The 21598-nt window shown below is 39.9% G+C and overlaps 1 protein-coding gene across 2 annotated transcripts in view; it reads right to left on the bottom strand.

Moving 5' to 3' along the window:
• Positions 1–21598, bottom strand: part of JAM2 (junctional adhesion molecule 2) — a 52353-nt gene that overhangs the window by 18059 nt on the left and 12696 nt on the right. For both annotated transcript variants that reach the window (XM_070406995.1, XM_070406994.1), the window contains exon 2: positions 2289–2354. In XM_070406995.1, coding sequence (XP_070263096.1) covers positions 2289–2354 — 66 coding nt within the window. The remainder of the gene's footprint in view (positions 1–2288; positions 2355–21598) is intronic.

Genomic DNA, 21598 nt, shown 5'->3' with positions numbered 1-21598 from the left:
TCCCTTCCTCTCTGTAAAAAATCAATAAAATATATTTTTTAAAAAACGTAATGTAGCCCTGGCTGGTGTGGCTCAGTTGGTTGAGCGTCATCCCATGCACCGAGAGGTCACCAGTTCGATTCCCAGTCAGGGCACACGCTCAGATTGTGGGCTTGATGCCCAGCAGGGAGGATGCAGGAGGCAGCTGATTGATGTTTCTCTCTCACATCAATGTTTCTCTCTCTCTCCCTCTCCCTTCCTCTTTATCTAAAATCAATAAAAACATATTTTTTAAAAAGTAAAGTAAATGGTACAGAGTTTTAGTATGGAGCGATGTTTTGAAACTAGATGGAGGTAGTGGTTGCACAACATTGTGAATGTACAAATGCCACTAAATGGTTTACTTTAACACAGTGGATTTTATGTTATGTGAATTCAGCCTGAATAAGTTTTTTATTTATTATCATTATTATTATTTTGTTAATCCTCACCTGAGGGTATTTTTTCCATTGATATTTAGAGATACTAGAAGGGAGGGAGAGAGAGAAAGATAGAAACACTGATGTGAGAGAGACATATAGATTGGTTGCCTCCTGCATGTGCCCAGACCAGGCCAAGGGAATCGAACCTGTGATCCCTTGGGGTGAGGGCTGATGCTCTAACCACTGAGCCCACCAACCAGAGCTCAGTAAGTTTTTTAGAAAGGAATGTAAGACTAAAGAATATAACTGGCATTCTAATTCAGATATCATGGCATAGGGCCGAGGGGGCAGGGATGGATGTATATCCATGGTATCCTGTTGCACTCAACAGTTAGAACCTCCAGGAAAGTAAAAAGTAGAAACTAATTTCATTCCTTGTCCCTCATGAGCATCCTGACCCATCTTCTTCTCAAATGTGCTCACTGTTTGGCCTTGACAGTGTCTTTGGTACCTCTTCCAGACCTGCTTATCCCTCCTCTACGTACGTTCCATAGTTCCACATTACTTCCAATCTTTCATTTCCTCTTCCCACCTCTGCCCATTTAAAACTAAGCCATGATAAGAGTATTGTATTAGCTTACTCATGTAAAATATTAGAACTTTTTAAATACTTAAGTAATTTGTTATTAAGTGATGTTATTTTTGAATGATAGGCTGACTCTTATTATAGCATGTTTTTACTAAATAATCACAGATAACACAATGTGCCAAGTACTATTGTAAGCACTGGTTAAATACTAATTCATTTAATTCTCCACACCCCAGTTCTCACCTATAAGTTTTGCTCTTTCCTTTAAACTATCTCTCTCTACCTCTGGGAACCTAAGACATGCCTAAAGAAGAGGGATCAGACATCAGGACCTGTTTCTTAAATGCTTACCATCTCTGCCTCAACAAGTATGACATTTAAGAAACAGTCATTCTTCTATTTTCCTAGGATTATTGTGTTCCAGGTAAAAGAGACTTCAGAAAAGTAGTAGATAGTCAATATTTGATGTAAACTTATAAAAGCCTTATAAATTGTTGGCTATTAAAACCATTAACATTTTTTTAATTGTGGTAAAATAGACATAATTTAAATTTAACATCTTGATTTTCTAAAATATATTTTTAATTTCAGAGAAGAAGGGAGAGAGAGAGATGGAAACATCAATGATGAGAGAGAATCATTGATCTACTGCCTCCAGCACACCCCCCTCTGGGGATCAAGCCCACAACCCAGGCATGTGCCCTTGGCCGGAATCAAATCCGGGACCCTTTGGTCCACAGGCCAACGCTCTATCCATTGAGCCAAAACAGCTAGCGCAACATCTTGATTTTTAATTGTACAGTTCAATCATGGTAAGTATATTCACATTGTTGAGCAACCAATCTCCAGAACTTTTTCATCTCACAAAACTGAAACTAAAATATTTTGAAGAAGCTAAAATAAACAGCAAAATGGCACCTCAAAATAGGCTATATTCATGCCATTTTAAATACATTAAATAGCGTGAGGTTTGCGGTGTTAATCTCCATTTACCACATCTACCTGACTGGAAACTTTCAAGATCTCCATCTCCCCAGTTTCACAAATTAGATTTGCTTTGTTCCAGATAATTTACGCAATAAGAGACCTTCCTTGTACATCAGGTCTTCCATCGCATATCCAAAATTTCCATTGAGGAAGTGGAAAAAGAGTTCCCAAGGCAGAAATGGCATTTTAGGCAGAAGAATTAGTGTGAGGTGAGACAGAAGGTCTGGACAAACAGAAAGACAACTTCACATGTGCCATACTCTTGGGTCATTTAGACAAAACAGTCTGTGAAAAGCAGTAAGGTACTCTACCTTGATACTCTATTGCTGTGATTACTTGATGGTCTTTTGGGTCAGACAATCCAAAGGTCTTAGGACCTGGAAGATTAAAACAGATAGGATAATTAAAATAGTGCAAGAGGTCTTTTTAAAATGTTTGAATGGGATGTACGGGATGCCATATTAATGAAAACAGACCTCAAGTTTGGTGACAGTTTCATATAATTCGCAGCACATAAGTTTAAAGTATCAAAATAAGAAAAACCATGCCAAACCATTATATGTCTCTTCCGTGTTCTGTATTGTGGTTTTACCTTTTAAGCATTTCCCAAAGCAGAACCCATAAATCTATTAGGGTCCCCTAAAAGACAACACCCTTTCACAAGCCCCACTGTTAAACAAGAGTGTATGTCCTTAATTCAGCTAATATATAATCTTGTGTCAGAGGATATTGTCCTCCAAGTAAAAACTACTAATTTTTAGCACCTCTTTCAAGGATATAAACTACTTTAGGACCTTATCCCTGACTGTACCTTCATCATATGAAAATGGGTCATTATGGTCATTATGGTGGCTAATGTGATCTGAGAGTTATACAGTGATGATGATGATGGTGGTATCATCATGCCCATAACCTTATATAAAATTTCACTTTAAAAGTGTTCATACATACTTTACTTTTATTCTATAAAATTCAATATTCAGAGTGACCTGCTGTACTAGACATTACTTTTTTTAAATTTTATTTTATTGTTTAAAGTATTACAAATAGTAGTACACATGTCTCCTTTTTTTCCCCCATTGACCTTCCCCCGGCCTCCCCTCCCCCGGCACATGCCCTCAACCCCCTCACTCCCCCAGTGTCTTGCGTCCATTGGTTATGCTTATATGCATGCATACAAGTCCTTCGGTTGATCTCTTACTTTCTTTTAAAGTTTTTAAAATTTATTTTTCAATTACAGGTGACATACAATATTCTATTAGTATCAGGTATACAACACAGTTATTGACTTTCATATACCTTATGAATAGACATACTAAGACTGGAACACCAAGTAGCAGAACCAGGAATTAAAACTTTCTAATTCAATCTTTGATATGTATCATTTTGTGTTATGGATGTCATTCTACCGTCAGTTTCAAGACCATATTTGAAAATAATTTAAATCATTTCCTATAAGTATATATATATCTGAAATATAAATGCTACAGTGAAAGATTTTTACCTGCTGTACTCTCTGATATAGCCCGAACACCTAAAATAGTACCTAGCATAAATCAAGGCAGAATAAATATTTGTTGAATGCATAAATAACACCCTTCCGCATTGTATACTATTGAGAGGATTCCAGTAAATGGAGTCAGGTCAAACCAACACTAATGAAGGGTTCCTGAAGGCAAGCAATTCACTGGGGAAGGTGTCGTAAGTATGCAATACTGGACTGGTATTAATTACTTCAAAGTCAGAATACAAAGCATGCTTGCTGGTTAACTTAAGTAAACAATTTGGGTAAAACAATCTGACTGCTGCTATTCATTATTCACCCCCGACTCATATATGAAATAACCTAAGACCAAATTAAACAGATCATAAAAACCTAATGGTTATTTCTTGACTATGTTTCTACAATGTACTAGGAGTGCTGTTTCGCTGTTCATGTTGTCATCTGCCTCTGTCTTTGTAAGATCTACAAGCCTGTTTTTGCCAAGGCAAAAATGACCCCACTGTTGCCTTAGCCAATGGACAGTTTTCAGTGTTTATCTTACTTAATCTCTCTCTGACATCCGACTCTGGTGACTTCCCTGGATTCTGTGACATGACTAATCTTCATTCTGTAACCCTTGTGGGCTCTTCCCATCCATCATCCATCCATCCAGAAATGGCTTTTCTGACTCAACTAACTTCTTTCTATATAATTTCTTTTACTCTCATTCATTCAACAACCATTTATCTGCTAAAAAGTCCTAAATCTGTATATCCAGCTCTAATTTGTCTCCTGAGATTATACAGTGGTAATGATGAGATTAAATCCACAAACTGCTCTTTCTATAGGTTGTCTATATCTCCATTTCCTATAAGAACCACAAACTCATAGGCAAAAATAAACTCACATGTTTACCCCTAAACGTTGTTTTCTTTCTATAAATCCTATCACAGTGAAAGACACCACAATCCACATGGCCACTCATGCCAGAAATTTAGGTATTGCCCATGATGTAACATCATTCCATCTATTTGCTCATCAGTTTCCATCTATAGACTGAGAATTGTGTGCCGTACAAGACAATGTTTTGGAATATTTGTCCTCCCCCACCTTATGCAGCCAAGAGTTCTTTGCCTCAAGAGGGGATGTACGAAGCCAAAACCAGAGAGCAAAAAGCAGTGAATTTCCAGCCTTTCCACATCTGGAAACCTTGACTATGAGGGAAACGGAAATGAATCATGGCTGATGCAAACGTTTAAGAAAAATCATACCTTCTCCCTGGCCTTATGGTAGAGAGGAGGATGTGAGTTGGAGAACAGGATCTTAATGGGCTCTTAAGAAAGAACAATAGACCTGGCTGGTGTGGCTCAGTTGGTTGAAAAGTCCCATACATTGAAAGGTCTCAGGTTCGATTCCTGGTCAGGGCACATACATACCTAGGTTTCGGGTTCAATCCCTGGGCAACCCATCTGGAAGGAAGGAAGGAAGGAAGGAAGGAAGGAAGGAAGGAAGGAAGGAAGGGAAGAAAGAAAGGAAGAAAGAAAGAAAGAAAGAAAGAGAGAGAGAGAGAGAGAGAGAGAGAGAGAGAAAGAAAGAAAGAAAGAAAGAGAAAGAGAGAGAGGGAGGGAGGGAGGAAGGAAGGAAGGGAGGGAGGGAGGGAGGGAGGGAGGGAGGGAGGAAGGAAGGAAGGAAGGAAGGAAGGAAGGAAGGAAGGAAGGGAGAAAGAACAATAGATGACATTTGTTAAGCACTTAGATGTTAGGCGACATTCCTAGCACCTTACAAATGTGAACTTATTTGACTCTTACAACAATTCTCTATGGTAGTGTACCATTTAAAAAAAATTTTTTTTATTGATTTCAGAGAGGAAAGAAGAGGTAGAGAGAGACAGAAACATCAACGATGAGAGAATCATTGATCAACTGCCTCCTGCACACTCCACACTGGGGATCAAGCCCGCAACCCTGGCATGTGTCCTAACAGGGAATCGAACCATGACCTCCTGGTTCATAGGCAGGGGTCTAAGCAATCTTTTTAAATAACCTTCTTCTCCTTCCCATATACTTCTGTCCCAAACCAGAATATGTACCATGTTCCTCTAACTCCCCCCTCCCCCCTGCCCCCGTGCCTTTCTTTTCCAGCTTCTCCTCTCTTTCCCCAGTTTTATTGTGTAGACCATAGTCTACAGGCGGGGTCCGGATCTTCAGAGAGCAGAGGAAGGGAAGGCCAAGACAGATCCCTTCTAAGTGAGCTGGGGAAGCCAGGGCCTCGTGTATTCTTGTTGCTTTCTGCCTACATCTAAATAATAGGATTTTCTTTTTTTTGCTGGTGATTCTGATTCCAAACCATTATTCTGTGAAACTTTCAAAGCACACTTTGAAAAAGTCTCTTTTCTCCTTTAGCAACATGTAAATCAGTGCCCTCAGAGAAATTCCAATGAGGACTGGTGTTTGTCATTTTTAAAGGATTTTAGTACTATTTAGACGAAACAATGAAGGCTCATATTCCCTTGAAACAAGCTGAAGGAAAAGTCTGGGCAAAATAGGAAAATATCTTCTGTGTTCCCTTCGCATCATCATATCTTTGAACTTTTCAAACACTGCAGGGCCCACTGAGCATGTTTATTTTCTTGAGGAGGCTTGGGCCATCTTTCATTCGAGGTGAACATTCATTCAGTCTGAGGTTGGAAGGTTAGGACTGGGTTAAATCATTTCCCACCTTTTCAATTTTTCCACTTGCTTAACATTCCTTTGAGAAAAGTTTCTTAAATTTTCGAAAATCACTTTAAAAGTTCTGTGGAAAATAACAGCTGTTAACTTCAGATTGGAAGTCCCTCATAATTTTTATATGTATATATTTGAACAGAAAAAAATAATGTGTCCCAGATACTAAAAAAGTGAGGATTGGTTGAATTGGCAAAACTATAAAGGTAAAAACAAAACAAAAATTAAAATGAGGATTAGATTTCATCAATTAATAAATAGGTAGTTGAATATTTATTTATGTGATTTTTAAGCATCTCCTCCTAGCTACCTTCCTTCCTCTAATTCTATTCACTTCAAGGTTTGCTATTAATTAAGTAAAAAGAATTAAAACGTGTGGTTACTTTTGTTAAACTTATTAAAGACAAAGTTCTAAATCTTCATAAAAAATTTATGTATTATAAGATTTCTATCTTGTTTCAGCCTTCCTACTCTTGGCATTCAGTTTTAATTTTTTAAAACTTGCACTCAATAACTCTTCTTATGAAAACAAAATGTTGGATTTTGTATAAACATTTCACTAACAGATGTTAGGGATAGTCTCTGTTGGCTGCTTTCTTGAACTGATTTTTATTTTCCCTTCAATTTTCCAGAACAAGTTAAATAGGAAAACAAATAAAATTGTCTGCTGATGGAGGTTGGTGATTGTTTTAAAGTTAGGTTAGCTACAAAACATCTTTAATAGTTATGGATGTGTGCCAAAATCTCTGGCAGAAATTCATAAGATGAGGCTAAGAGATGATTACTTCCATAACTGCTAACAACTCCCAGCTAAGTCAAAAGAAATCTTTGTGTTTCTTCCCCTCCCTAACTGTAAGGATAAAAGTTCTTACATTGTTTATCACTTACCTAAAATAATCTGGTTTGACTAAAAATAAATACTCATTTGACAGTATCACAATTTTAAAATTTACTATAAAAGTGTTGTTTAAATGAATGCTTTTAACTAAAAACATACTTAGCAAAAATTGATATGTTACAGAGATTACCATGCACACAAACAAGCTATAAAAACTGGATATAAATTATTTCATAAATTACCCAAAGTAAAAATTAATAGCCTTGTGGTTTTGATAATGATACGGAATCTTTGGACTGGAACCGGGATTCTTTGTCCGCTGGAGTCGAAGAATGAATCCACGGACAGAAAGTGGTATAGCAAAGGTGGAGATTTATTGAAGAATAAGTAAAGACTCCCACGTGGGGAGAGGAAAAGAGCCCCACATAACAGACCCCCACATGGGGAGGGAGAAAGGGTCCCACCGACATCCTATTTCCATGGTTTATGAAGGCTGCAGTTTGTGTCCTGATATCTCCTCTGATTGGTCAATATTCCCTATCGAATTGGTTACTATAGTGACTTTTGAGGCCCTCCTCCCTCATTGTCCTCCTATTCCTTTTGGGCTTTTTTCCATCTTTATTTTGTAAATATAGACTTTTTTTTGGCTACTGCCAGTTCCCTTGTCTTACGGAAATGTCTCTGTTGCTGCTCCCTTGTCTTATGGAGATGTAACTGCACCTGGCTCCCTTGTGTTATGGAAATGTACCTTCTCCCAATCTATAGCCCTGGTTTTTCCAAGGACCCCAAATTCTAAAAATTCCCTAAACCTGCCTATATTCCCCTAAAATTCCTGTCTCAATAATCACTGATAGACAATTACATTAGCAACTATAAGAAAGATGCACAGGGCTAGCAGTAACAAAATAATACCACCCAGTATTCATTACGGATAATATTTATATGTTAAAATTCATAAATTGAGGTAGGAATTAGGAGTTAGATAATATACTCATCTATGTCATCATTTAAGTATAGTAGGTCTAAAGGGTGGGGTGGGGATGGAGGAGAGGGAGACAGGCATACAGACATGTCCTCTTCTAACCTCTCAAACTGGACATTCTGGCCCTCTTTTTTTTTTTAAATGGGTGTATCCTCCTTTATTTTATTTATTTATTTATTTATTTATTTATTTATTTAATTGTTTAAAGTATTACATATGTCTCCTTTTTCCCCCCCATTGGCCTGTCCCCAGCCACTCCCACCCCCCAGCACATGCCCTCGCCCTCCTAGTGTCTGTGTCCATTGGTTATGCTTATATGCATGCATACAAGTCCTTTGGTTGATCTTTTATTTTTATTTTTTTATATTTCTTTATTGATTTCAGAGAGGAAGGGAGGAGAGATAGAAACATCAATGATGAGAGAGAATCATTGATCGGCTACCTCCTGCGCACCCCCCACTGGGGATCGAGCCCACAACCCAGCATGTGCCCTTGGCCAGAATCAAACCCAGGACCCTTCAGTCCACAGGCCAATGCTCTATCCACTGAGCCAAGCCGGCTAGGGCATGGTTGATCTTTTAACCCCCTTACCTTCCCCTGCCTTCCCTCTGAGGTTTGACGGTATGTTCGATGCTTCTGTGTCTCTGGATCTATTTTTGTTCATCAGTTTATGTTGTTGATTATATTCCACAAATGAGTGAGATCATGTGATATGTATCTTTCTCTCACTGGCTTATTTTGCTTAGCATAATGCTCTCCATGTCCATCCATGGCCCTTCCCCTTAATGAGACATTGATACCCTATTTTCAGAGAAAGGGAAGCCACATCAAAGTGTAAGGAAAACTAAAAGATGTGCTTAACTTTTAGAGCTGATGTCCTGGTGAGTTAATGATGTCCTGGTGAGTTAATGATGGCCTAAAGAATTTAAGGATGATTTGACTATGAATAAATTTTCCCCTTAAGAACCTAACATCTAAGTAAAATGTGACTCCACTGTGTTAATATCCTCATTTGACAGATGTGAGGACTAAGAGAGACATTAAGTAGCTCTTGCTCAAGGTCACAATGCTATAAAGCAGGGAAGCCAATATATGCATCTATATCTAGCTCTACTGGCTCCACAGGGCACCCCCTCCCCCAGCCCAGCCATTCTCAAATTAGTGGCTTTGTGAGAAAGTTCTAGTACCAAACACAATACTGCCAGATACTCTGCAGATGGCTTCACTTCCATTTTCAAGCCTTAGGGGCCGCAACAATATCATTCAGAGAGTATATAACCAATTGCCATTTTTAGCAGAGAAAATGTTTGTGGGAGGATGTTTACGGTGAATGAAGTAATTTGAATTAAACTTGAATGTTTCTTACATGTTGCACAGAAGTTTTATGTCCCCTTCCCTTTTCTGTTTTAAAAACCATTTGAGGACAAGAAAGACGATTCGTGTTTTAGAACGGAATATAAAGTTGTTTTCATATAAGTTGCATGCATTTGTAAATTTAGAGAAATTTTCAGGGCATTCTGTTACCCAAACAGCTGGACAATGAAAATTTTGGAGTAATATTAGATAGAGATGAAGTAAATAAATTAACTTCTTCTTTTTTTTTTTTTTAAAGATAATATATATATATTATATATATATATATTTTATATATTTTATTGATTTTTTACAGAGAGGAAGGGAGAGAGATAGAGAGTTAGAAACATTGATGAGAGAGAAACATCGATCAGCTGCCTCCTGCACATCTCCTACTGGGGATGTGCCCGCAACCCAGGTACATGCCCTTGACCGGAATCGAACCTGGGACCTTTCAGTCCGCAGGCCGACGCTCTATCCACTGAGCCAAACCGGTTTTGGCAAATAAATTAACTTCTTACAGTAAAACAAGTTCTCAGAAATGTCAAAGAAAAGTCCTTCAGCACATCCTCACTTGTTTAATGGTGGCCAATAGCATCGGAAGGCCATCAGTGGTTGAACCTCACCAGGTAGTTAGTCCCCAGTAGGAAATAAAAGAAGCTATTTACATTTTCTGAGGACTTTCATTGATATTCTCCAAGTGACAATCTCAGCCAAATGCAATTATTTTACCAATGCTATGAACTACATGTTTTACTTTACTTTTTAAATATTTTTAATTGATTTTTAGAGAGAGAGGAAGGGAGAGGGAGAGAGAGAGAAACATTCATGAGAGAGAAACATCTATTGGCTGCCTCCTATATGCCCCCTACCAGCCATCCAGCCAGAAACCCGGCATGTGCCCTGACTGGGAATTGAACTGGCAACCTCCTGGTGCATGGGATAATGCCCAACCAAGCGAGCCACACCAGCCAGGACTGACCTCTAGATTTTACATAGATGATAACAGTCAACTCAAATCCAGTAGACTCTCAAGACGAAATGAAGAAATGTCATTGTACCAATCTGATGCCAATAAGAATCACATACTCCGTGGAAGGCATGCCCATCATTCTGTGTTCTAACTGATTTCCCCTAAGATTAAGATACCAAGAAACAATAGCATGAGGACTTCATTAGTGTAAAATAAGGAACTGATATTAAAGATGTCAGATAAAAAAATAGACACGTGATACAATGGCGAAGAGCACTAAAATGGAGAGGGTCTCTCTTCAGTCTCATGTGGTCTGAGCTGTGTCTCAGGCGCATCCTTACAGTGGAGATGGGGCACCCGGCTTTGAGTGCTTGATGACATTTTAATTTAACATCATTCACTGCCCTTGGTTCTGAAACTAAGTTACTAACTCACTATAGTTTTTCAAGACTTAAAGTCCAGAACCACCAGTATTTGATAGTTATAATTCTCAGCAGAAATGAACATATTAATATACTTGTCACATAAATACTGTTTCAGAGCAGGCACTATAAATCATTTCTCCAGAGTTTTTTGTGTTTGTTGGTTTTAACCCTCAACTAAGGATATTTTTTCCATTGATTTTTAGAGAGAGTGGAAGAGCCAGGGAGAGACAGAGAGAAACATAGATGTGAGAGCAACACATCGATTGGTTGGCTGTCTCCTGCACGCCCCCCCCAACCAGGGCCCGGGCTGGGGAAGAGCCTGCAACGGAAGTAGAGGTACGTGCCCTTTACTGGAATTGAACCTGGGACCCTTTGGTCCAATGCTCTATCCCCTGAAGCAAACCAGCTCTCCAGAGTTTTCATCAGCTCTGGGCAAAGTGTTAAAACTGAGTTTCTGAATTCTGGGTTCTGAACTCTGGTTCTGAATCACCAGCGTGTGGGAATCGGGGAATCCCTGCACAAACTGTCCTCTGACAGCTGATACACAGACTGCTCAGTGGCTGTGTAGCTCAAGGGAGAGTGAAATGGTTATTCCGCAGTCAGTTGATATTTATAAATCCACTAAAGCAACAAATGTGAGAAAACAGCACTCTATCATCCACTCAGCTCTCTGCACCTCCCACAGGACACAGATGTTTGTTTTAAACTGTCTTTATACCTTTATGCCCAGCCTTACTAAGTGAATTTTGGGAATTGCAACAATTTAATGCATCAAAAGTTTTTACTTTTTGAAGGCATGAACATGCAGTTATGAATATAAATTGTGTGTTATAGAGAGTAGTATAAAAAGTACCAAGAGGATTCTCTAATATCACCAATTTGTTAAATTTATAACTTGCAAATGAAGTTGTCATTGCATTTCTTTTTAAAAAAATGTTTTTAAATTGATTGTAGAGAAAGAGGATGGAAGGAGAGAGAGAGAGAGAGAGAGAGAGAGAGAGAGACATCAATGTGTTGTTCCACTTATTTATGCATTCATTGGTTGATTCTCGTATGTGCCCTGAGAAGGGGTCAAACCCCCAACCTTGGCATATCAGGACAATGCTCTAACCAACTGCGCTACCAGGCCAGGGTGATCTTTGCATTTTTTCAACGAAGATAGAGCACTGCTAATGTTTTCCATTTTTTTTTCTGAATTACAAGTGTTATAGATATAATGAATAGACACATAAAGGCAGGCAGGCTGACCAGGAATTTAATGAGGCTTAAGCTTTGGGGTTCTCACTTGCACAGGCACCTCCCAAGGCCCTGTGGTGAGGTAGGGAGGACCCAGCAATGTAAACACATTTTGTAAAATTTAAAAGAATAAAATGGAAAAAAGAAATGTTTTAGTGAGAGCTCCAATAATCCATCTCTGCACACCGTTATGGACTTCTCCTTATTTATGAGTTCATTTAGCTTTCTAGATTTGACCACCCACAATAAAGGAAGCAGTCTGCAGAGCCCATTATCTGATAGTTCAACCTTTAAAATACTAAAGATTTTATAGACCAACAACTCAGCGCTCACCTGCTCACATACACTACCTCTCTCTCAAACTTCAATTCTTAAAATAGGAGAGTTGGATAAATTTTATTTTTCTACTCTCCTATTTGATGAAGATTCATAGACACTTTAGCTCTTACATTGCATACATGTGATATATTAATTAACTTTTATTAGCAGCAATGCCTCCAGAAGAGATGTGGAAACGAAGGGAAATCCTCCAGCTTATTGTTGCTTCACGTTTCCTTTAATTAGTCTTCAGGAAGCCAAAGGAACAAGGAGCATTTATTTTGAAGTACAGACCATAGAAACAATGGCTTGGCATTGCTCAACAGTTGCATTTTACAACTGTCAGGGAAGACTGCTCAGAATCAGTTACCCTGATTTCTTGAGTGCTCTAAATCCAAGGACTATAATCGCCCCCTTTTAAAATTCTTTATTGTTGAAAGTTTTACATATGTCTCCTCCCATTGGCCTCTCTCTGGCCATTCCCACCCTCCAGCACATGCCCCCACTCCCATTGTCTGTGTGTCCATTGGCCATGCTCATATGCATGGATACAAGTCCTTTGGTTGATCTTTCACTCCCACTCCCCAGCCCTCCTCTGCTTTCCCTCTGAGGTTTGATGGTCTTTTCAATGCTTCTGTCTCTGGTTCTATTTTTGTTCATCAGTTTATGTTGTTCATTATATTCCTTAAATGAGTGAGATCATGTGATATTTATCTTTCTCCAACTGGCTTATTTTGCTTAGCATAATGCTGTCCAGCATAATCCATGCTGTTGCAAATGGTAAGAGTTCTTTCTTTTTTACAACAGCATAGTATTCTATTGTGTAGATGTACCACAGTTTTTTAATCCACTCATCTGCTGGTGGGCACTTAGGCTATTTCCAAATCTTAGCTATGGTAAATTGTGCTGCTATGAACATAAGGGTGCATATATCCTTTCTGATTGGTGTTTCTTATTTCTTGGGATATATTCCTAGAAGTGGGATTCCTGGGTCAAATGGGAGTTCGATTTTTAGTATTTTGAGGAAACCCCATATTGTTTTCCACAGTGGCTGCACCAGTCTGCATTCCCACCAGCAGTGCAGGAGGGTTCCTTTTTCTCCACATCCTCCCCAGGACTTGTCATTGGTTGATTTGTTGATGATAGCCATTCTTGTTGTGTTGATGGTTTCTTTTGCAGTGCATAAGCTTTTTATTTTGATGTAGTCCCATGTGTTCATTTTTGTGGCTGGCCTGCTGCTCTCCCATCCTGTTGGCAGGACTGGAATAAATGCTCATATACGAATCCACCCTGTCTCTGCTGAATTGGCTCAAGAAGTGACAGGCAATCTGGACCCATTGGTTGTCTGGTTTCAGAATCATGGTGGGTTTTATTCACTCTTAAAATTGTAGAGACTTGAGCATTCTCCAGCCTGTGATCAGAGAGGTAGTGATGAAGAGAAGTTGAAGATAAGAAGAGAGAAGGGATAAACTTCCGCAGCAAAGGACCCACGGAAACTGGAGGAAGAGCATCAGGAGCAAAGGTAAGAAATTAGTTTTCAAAGGGGGGGCGGGCGCGGGGGGAGCTCCTCTTCCTTGGGATCAGGAGGGAAATAGCTAAGAACCAAGACAGATGTGGACAAGTCTGCAATGCAGTCTCACTCAGACATGAGTGAGCTTCTTAAAGTACAATCTGATCATATTTAGCTTCCCTCAAAGGCTTGCCCTGGCATTCAGGATGAAATCCAAATTCCTTCCAAAGGCCTTTCAGACCTGGCTCCTGTCTTTCCAGCCTCCCCTTCAGGTACTGCCCCCCCACAAAGCCTATGCTCAAGTCACCCATGATGTACCGGACGCCCACTGTACTTTGCATTCCACAGTCCTTTATTTTTATTTTATTAATTTTTTTAAATATTTTTATTGATTTTAGAGAGGAAGGGAGAAGGGGGAGAGATAGAAACATCAGTGATGAGAATCATTGATTGGCTGCCTCCTGCACACCCCCCTACTGCGGATCGAACCCACAACCCAGGCATGTGCCCTTGACCAGAATCGAACCCAAGACCCTTTAGTCTGCAGACTGATGCTCTATCCACTAAGCCAAATCAGGTAGGGTGGCAATAAATTTTTGATGCCCACTTCACTCTACTAAACCAAAATTGATAGATAATATATCATTTTATATGTTTATATTTCTCTATATAAAACCCTAATATGCAAATAGACTGAACAGTGGAACAACCGAACAACTGGTCACTATGATGTGTGCTCACCACCAGGGGCCATGTGCGGAACATGGTGGGAGTTGGCAGTAGGCGGCAGAGCGCGGAACATGGCAGGCGTTTGCCACAGTGGGATGGTGGAGCAGGTGAGCAGGGGCGCCAGACCAAGGCGGGGTGCTGGTCACTGTTATCGGGGTGAGCCTCTGGTGGTTACTGAAAATTCTTTGCTCCCATGTGCCACAGTCCCACCTGACGCTTGCATCTGCTTCCAGCACTGGCCCCGCTTGCACCCACTGCCAGTGCCTGGTGCCGGTCCCAATCACTCGGCGCCGTCAGTGAGTGCAATTCTGGCCCCAATCACTCAGTGCTGTCAGTGGGTGTGCGTGGTGGCTGCCGGCCCCGATCGCCCCTCAGGGCTTCTTCACCTCCCCCTGCTCCTGAGGGGTGACCTGGGCCGGCAGCCGCCTCTCACACCCACAGCCCACGATGGCCTCGCTCACACCCACTGCCAGCACTGGCCCCACTTGCATCTGCAGCCGGCGCCGGAGCTGCCGCTTGCACTTGCTGCTGGTGCCCGATGCTGGTCCCAATCACTCAGCACCGTCAATGAGTTCAATTCTGGCCCCGATCACTCAGTGCTGTCAATGAGTGTGAGTGGTGGCTGCCGGCCCTGATCACCTCTGAGGGCTTCTCCACCTCCCCCTGTTCCTGGGGGGCAATCGGGGCAGCAGCCACCGCTTGCACCTGCTGACTGAATGCCCTGCTTGCACCCGCTACTGGTGCCAGCCCCAATCGCTCCACGTCAGTGAGTGTGAGCGTGGCTGGCACCATCAGCACATGGGAGCTGCTGGCAGAGAGGGGACTGGGGGCCATGGTGGGAGGGGCCAGGCAGGGGCGCGGAGGATGGGCCGAGACCCGTCCCTGTGCCCACCGTAGCCTCGCAGCCCACAGTTCCTTTCAAGGTGCACAAATTTGTGCACTGGGCCCCTAGTATGTATATGTGTGTGTATGTATATAGATATGAAACTAGGAAAACTAAATATAATGCTCCTTTAATATTAAATAGAGATAAAAGGAATACAATTTATAGTGAAATAAAATATATTTCAATTTATAAATGCTTATACATGAGAGTACACTAGAAGACACAATAAAAAAAATCAAATATTAGCCTGCACAGATAATGTTAAAGAGATTTAAGAGAAAAAGACCAGGAGCCATTCCAAACAGTATGGGAAATAAAGAACAGAGCTACTATAGCCATTAGATGGAAACTTGCATATTTAGTTATATGTTAAGGCTGTACAGGGGGAAAAAAATTGTGTTTATAAGTAAAATAGTGTAGTTATAGGCTAAGATACTAGTTATAAAGTTCATTTACATGACATGCAGTGGGGCTTGGGAAAGGATGAAGGATGAGGGACACAGGGCAAGTCTTTATCTTACAATGTCGTTTAGCACACAGAAACTTATCAGCACTGGTGCCTGCCTAGAAAATGAATAGACCCACCAGTCAGATCAATGTGACCATCAAATAAGTCCACCAGAACTTCACAGCGCCCCCTAGGGCAGCAAGACCCCTCCTGCTGGGAGTTCCTTATTGAATTACTGGAACACACTCTCAGCTAACAGACACTTGAAAGCTCTGTTTATAAATTTGAGAGCGGTCTCCACTTACACAATCTTTGTAATGGGAGCATAAAGGTAATTTTTGAAATATGTTTTCATTGTTTTTTTCTGTTTTGTTTTTTTTTTTGGTTTGTTTTTTTTAGAGACAGAAGAAGGGAGAGGGAGAGAGAGGAAAAAAAATCCATGAGAGAGAGACATTGATCGCTGCCTAGAAATTGAGCCCACAACCCAGGCATGTGCCCTGACCGGGAATTAAACTGTGACCTCTTGGTTCATGGATCAATGCTCAACCGCTGAGCCATGCTGGCCAAGTGCATAAAAGTAAATTTTTAAGAGTAAAACCTATGATGTACATTATAGTCCACTGGTGGCACTTGTTCCCACAACTGTGGACGAAAAAGGGGCCACAAGTTACTAAACCTGCCAAGTTCTGCAGAGGCCATGGCAGACCTGCCACATGGGATGGTCTGAACATAAGTCCTAAGGAAGTGTGGGTTATGTCTTGGCCTGTAGCCTCCTTGCCGAAGGTCAGTCTTGTTCTTAAGTGGACCTTTCTATTGTCTTTTTGCATCTAAGACAGCATACTCTTGAAATGTCAAAGTAATCTCTTCTCAACCCCTTAGGGCACAATCTCCTACCACTCAGAGCAGAATTCCCTGTTATTTTGTTGCCTACATACTATACGTCTCTATGTGCTGTAAATGTTCATTATCCTGTCCCTGCCAGTGTAAAAAAATATGTCTCTCTGTTTTACTCTTTATCCAATCCAAGAGATTTCCTCCTTTGCTGTCTTCCACCCCTTTAATCTACCATCCATGATTTCATGTAACCCCTTCTCCCTCTCTCCCCCTTACGTCGCCTCCTTTGATTCTATTGTATAAAATAAGCTGTAGCCCTAGCCGGTTTGGCTCAGTGGATAGACTGTCAGCCTGCGAACCAAAAAGTCCCGAGTTCGATTCCGCTCAAGGGCACATACCTCGGATGCAGGCTCCTCCCCAGCCAGGGTCTTGGTTGGGGTACGTTCAGGAGGCAACCAATCGATGTGTTTCTCTCACATCGGTATTTCTCTCTGTCTTTCCCTCTTTCACTCTCTCTAAAACTCAATGGAAAAATATCCTCAGGTGAGGATTAAAATAAACATAAATAAAATAAGCTGCAAAACTGCCATTCTCAGGGTGCATTTTTTCAGTCCATTGAGATTTTGCTCCATTGCAACTGACCTTGTTTAGGCTCAAATAAACTCATAAAAATTCCCTACCGGTTCAGACATTTCTTATGTGGACACAACAAAACTACCTAAGGGGACACAGGATTTATTTAAGACCTTTTTTTGTACAGTTTGGAGGCTTTTCAATGCTGTTATTTTCTGTCTTACCTCGCTTGACTTTTAATTACTTAACTGCTCTAAATTGCAGCCCAGTATAATTCTTCCTACTCACAATACGCTGTATTTCAAAGGGTAACATTTTTAGCTAAGAAATGTTTAACCAACGTTGATGAGTTTAACTGTGACAACTGGTGTCTCTTAAGTCTCCTTATCTGTCAAGAGCAGTATGCCTAAATATACTTCGTTTTGTTCAAGCATGTTCTACAACACTTAAATGATTTTAAAGTTCTCTGATCCAAATCTTTAACATATTTGAAAATGCAAACCTATCATGAAATCATAACCCAGTTGTCTACACCTTGAAAGATGTAACACAGAGACTCATATTAACTCAGCTATAAGTGCCTGAAGCCTAATTAGGAACCCTTGACTCCACATTCTGAATGAGTCCCAAATACAGTCTGACTGATCCCGTTCCCATGGAAACTAAAGTTGTGAAATAGTAAAAGACAAAAGAAGTTACAAAATGGTACCAAAGAAGTGAGCTAAAAGAAAAAACATCCTTGTGTTCCACTATCAGATAACACATAGCAACTTAAAAAATAATACATAATACAAAAATCTAGGAAATGCATGATCTATAACAATCTTTATTTTTACTTAAGACAAATAAATGTGTTTCTTTAGACATTAACTTTTAGAAAAAAGGCCAGGAAATTATGGGGACTCTTCTATTTTCCTTTTAAATGATCTGTGTTGCTGTTAAGGTGACTAAATTTGATGATAAACCCCATGGATGTGCTCATGTTCAATATTTTTTTCATTTATTTTAACAATATTTTCAGATCATGCAATATTTATTACAGGTTTATGGCTCACCCTTTGGGTTAATATTGCTTTTTTTGTTGTTAATCCTCACCCGAGGATATTTTTCCATTGATTTTTAGAGAGAGTGGAAGGGAGGGTGGAGAAAGAGAGAGAGAAACATTGATGTGAGAGAGACATGTTGATTAGTTGCCTCCCGCACCGTTCCGACCAGAGATAGGGATCGAGCCTGCAACCAAGGTACGTGCCCTTGACCGGAATTGAACCAGGACCCTTCAGTTCTCGGGTTGGCTATCCACTGAGCCAAACTGGCTAGGGCCAGTGTAATATTACTTTGATTTCAATTTGAGTTGTGAATGTGGAAGGCATCTATGCAGGGTGTGGCAAAAGTGGGTTTACAGTTGTGAGTACATGAAGCAATTTATTCTTATATTCTTATTTATTAATTACTAGAGGCTTGGTGCACGAATTTGTGCATGGGTAGGGTACAGCAGGCCCGCCCCATCAGGGCTGAGAGAAGGGGCTGCGGGTGGTTGACTTGCCGTCCCCGTCCCCCAGTCGAACTCCTGGTCGAGGGGACAATCTGCATATTAGGTTTTTATAATATAGGATTCTGTTATTTTCCATACGAACAACTGTAGACCTACTTTTGCCCCACCCTGTATATGAGACAACCACACTGCAAATACACTAAATTTCAAAAAGTCTTTTAATAACACATTAAGATAATTAAAACATCATCCACATTCTAACCAGAACATTTGCATTATTTTCTTACTATCACAGAGAGGTCGTCCTCACTGCACGCTGATTCTAAATCTATAACAAGACAGAGGCCCCTCTCTCCTCTCCTTAGGCCTTCCTCAGTCTGCCGGAGTGGATACCAGAAAATGCCTTCATTTGCCCTAAAATCTCCTCTGCCTTCTTCCTTTCCTTACACTTTCCAAGTGTCCTTGTCTCCCGTGGAGGGGAAAAAAAAGGATTCAGAGTCGGCACTTGTAACTTCTTCAAATCCTGCCTCTATATATCCCTACAAACATCCTAAGACTGTTCATCATTTATGAAATGATAATAAAAATAGCTCTAGGTACCGCACAGGGATGTTAACATGAGAGTTAAGGAATATAATTCCTGTAAAAGTCAATCGTAAAGTTCACCGTCAAATAAAGATACTTAGAAATATAGTTTACAAAACTAACCCATTTAAAAAGTGAAGGTGGTTCTGTCCACCATCCTAGTCAGTGTGAACATGCCTGAGTCACCGTGTCAGGAAGATGTAATTAACTCTGCTATTGTTTTAGGTAAAAGATTATCAGTCTGTTGTCCTCTGAAAAGAAACATTTGTATGCAACACACTCATGGGTGAGACAGCTTTGCTCTATAAAGGAAGTATTTCTGTATCCTACTTCCAAAATTATCTGTCATTTATTTTCTAATAACCAGGAATATAGTTCCTCAATGTAGCCCACATGATGAAAAAGGCTAGTCTTGATGGTCTCATTGTCACTCAGCAGAGATCTTGGTATCTCACTGTGAAAGGTAAATAGTTGAATGTATGAAATAGTACAATCGAGAGAGATCCAACTTGTTTGTTAAAATGATCAGTACTCTGCCCGGCCTGTGTGACTCAGTGGTTGAGCATTGATCTATGAATAAGGAGGTCACGATTTGATTCCTGGTCAGGGCACATGCCCAGTTTATGGGTTCCATTCCCAGTGCGGGGGGGGGGGGGTATAGGAGGCAGCCTATCAATGATTCTCTCTCATCATTGCTGTTTCTATCTCTCTCTCCCCTCTCCCTTCCTCTCTGAAATCAATTATATATGTGTGTGTGTGTGTGTGTATATATATATATATATATATATATATATATATATATATTTTTTTTTTTTTATAAACACCTCCTCTGGCTTCCACAGCCCACCCCGGAGGAGGTAAAAGACAATATATATATATTTTTAAATGAGTACTCTAAATATAAATTCTATTAGGGGGTTCTAGTATAATCTTTCTTCCACTTGAAAACTGAGAGGTAATGGAATAGGAGGTGAAGTGAAACTCCTTCCTCTAGTGACATCACATTCCCTTGCTCATAAATTCACAGTGTATTTGGGGAAAATGCAACCCGGCATGGAAACAGCTTCTGACATAAATGGCTGCATTGATGGCGGGCATGAGCTGCTGACACAGGCGCTAGGCTACTTCCAATGGGGCAGAGAACTGCCTCTAGTTCTTCCATTCTTTCCCAATAGCCACACTCTTCTCTAGAATCCTGACAGCCTTAAGATCTTCAGGGTTAAAGGACTATGAGAAATTAAATCATATTAAAAACTTATTTGGTACTTGATTTAAGTTATTAATGACATGGATTTGAACATTAAGTGAATATTGTATAAAGTAAGATTAATTTTGAAATGTGTTTGAGTTGATGTCCAATGCTGGACACACCCTTACCCTGTAGGAAGCCTACAAGTATTTTGTTTTTGTTTGTTTACAAGAGCCAGAGGGTGGACCAAAAGGGTTTGATTGAACCAGTTTCTATTAAATAAATACAGAGAAAAAATTTTAATGGGAATTTAATCAGCTCTCTTTTGCATTTACCTTTTCTTGCCATCAGTTCATGAATATAACATGCACTAACCTAATAGTTACTTTTACATTTTAGGAAATAAAATATTAAAGTCCCTTTCAAGTGAAATGAACTGAAAGGTCTACACTACATCAAGAATAAAAATGTAGCTGTTATATTAATACAGTGGATTTACTAACAAACTCTGCTGTATAACCTGGTGTCTTGGAGTTCCAGCTAATGACAGGGTGTATGTTTGTTTAAGGCATTTTATTTTTCTACTAGTGTGAAATAGACTGCATAGATTAAAAAGAGGGCTGTTCAAATAAAATTTGGTTAAAGTGAAGAGTTTAGGAAAACATATTTCAGATATTTCAAGTAGACTCACTTTGGTCTATTTATTTTTTCTGTAAACCAGTAGACTCTAAGGTGGGGCATACAAGAAAATCCAGAGGAGTGAAGAAAGGGAATATTAGAATTTCTATTCTATATTTATCATGCTCTTCTCTTTTTTGTTTTTATGGGCTTAACATTTTTTTTATTATGAATAATTTCAAATATCCACCAAAGCAGAGAGAACAGAACAACAAATCCCCATATTCTGTATTTATTATCGGAATTCAACAGTTATAAAGATTCTGCCACATTTATTTCATATATCCTTTTTGTTGTTGAGGAATTTTAAAGTATACCCTATACATCAATTTTCTATACTATTTGAGTAGGTATCAATTCAAACTA

Source organism: Myotis yumanensis, unplaced genomic scaffold (assembly GCF_028538775.1).
Source record: "Myotis yumanensis isolate MYYU_CA2020_CCGP unplaced genomic scaffold, mMyoYum1.0.hap1 SCAF_2, whole genome shotgun sequence".
NCBI lineage: Eukaryota > Metazoa > Chordata > Mammalia > Chiroptera > Vespertilionidae > Myotis > Myotis yumanensis.
This window is presented reverse-complemented; position numbering and strand designations above follow the sequence as displayed.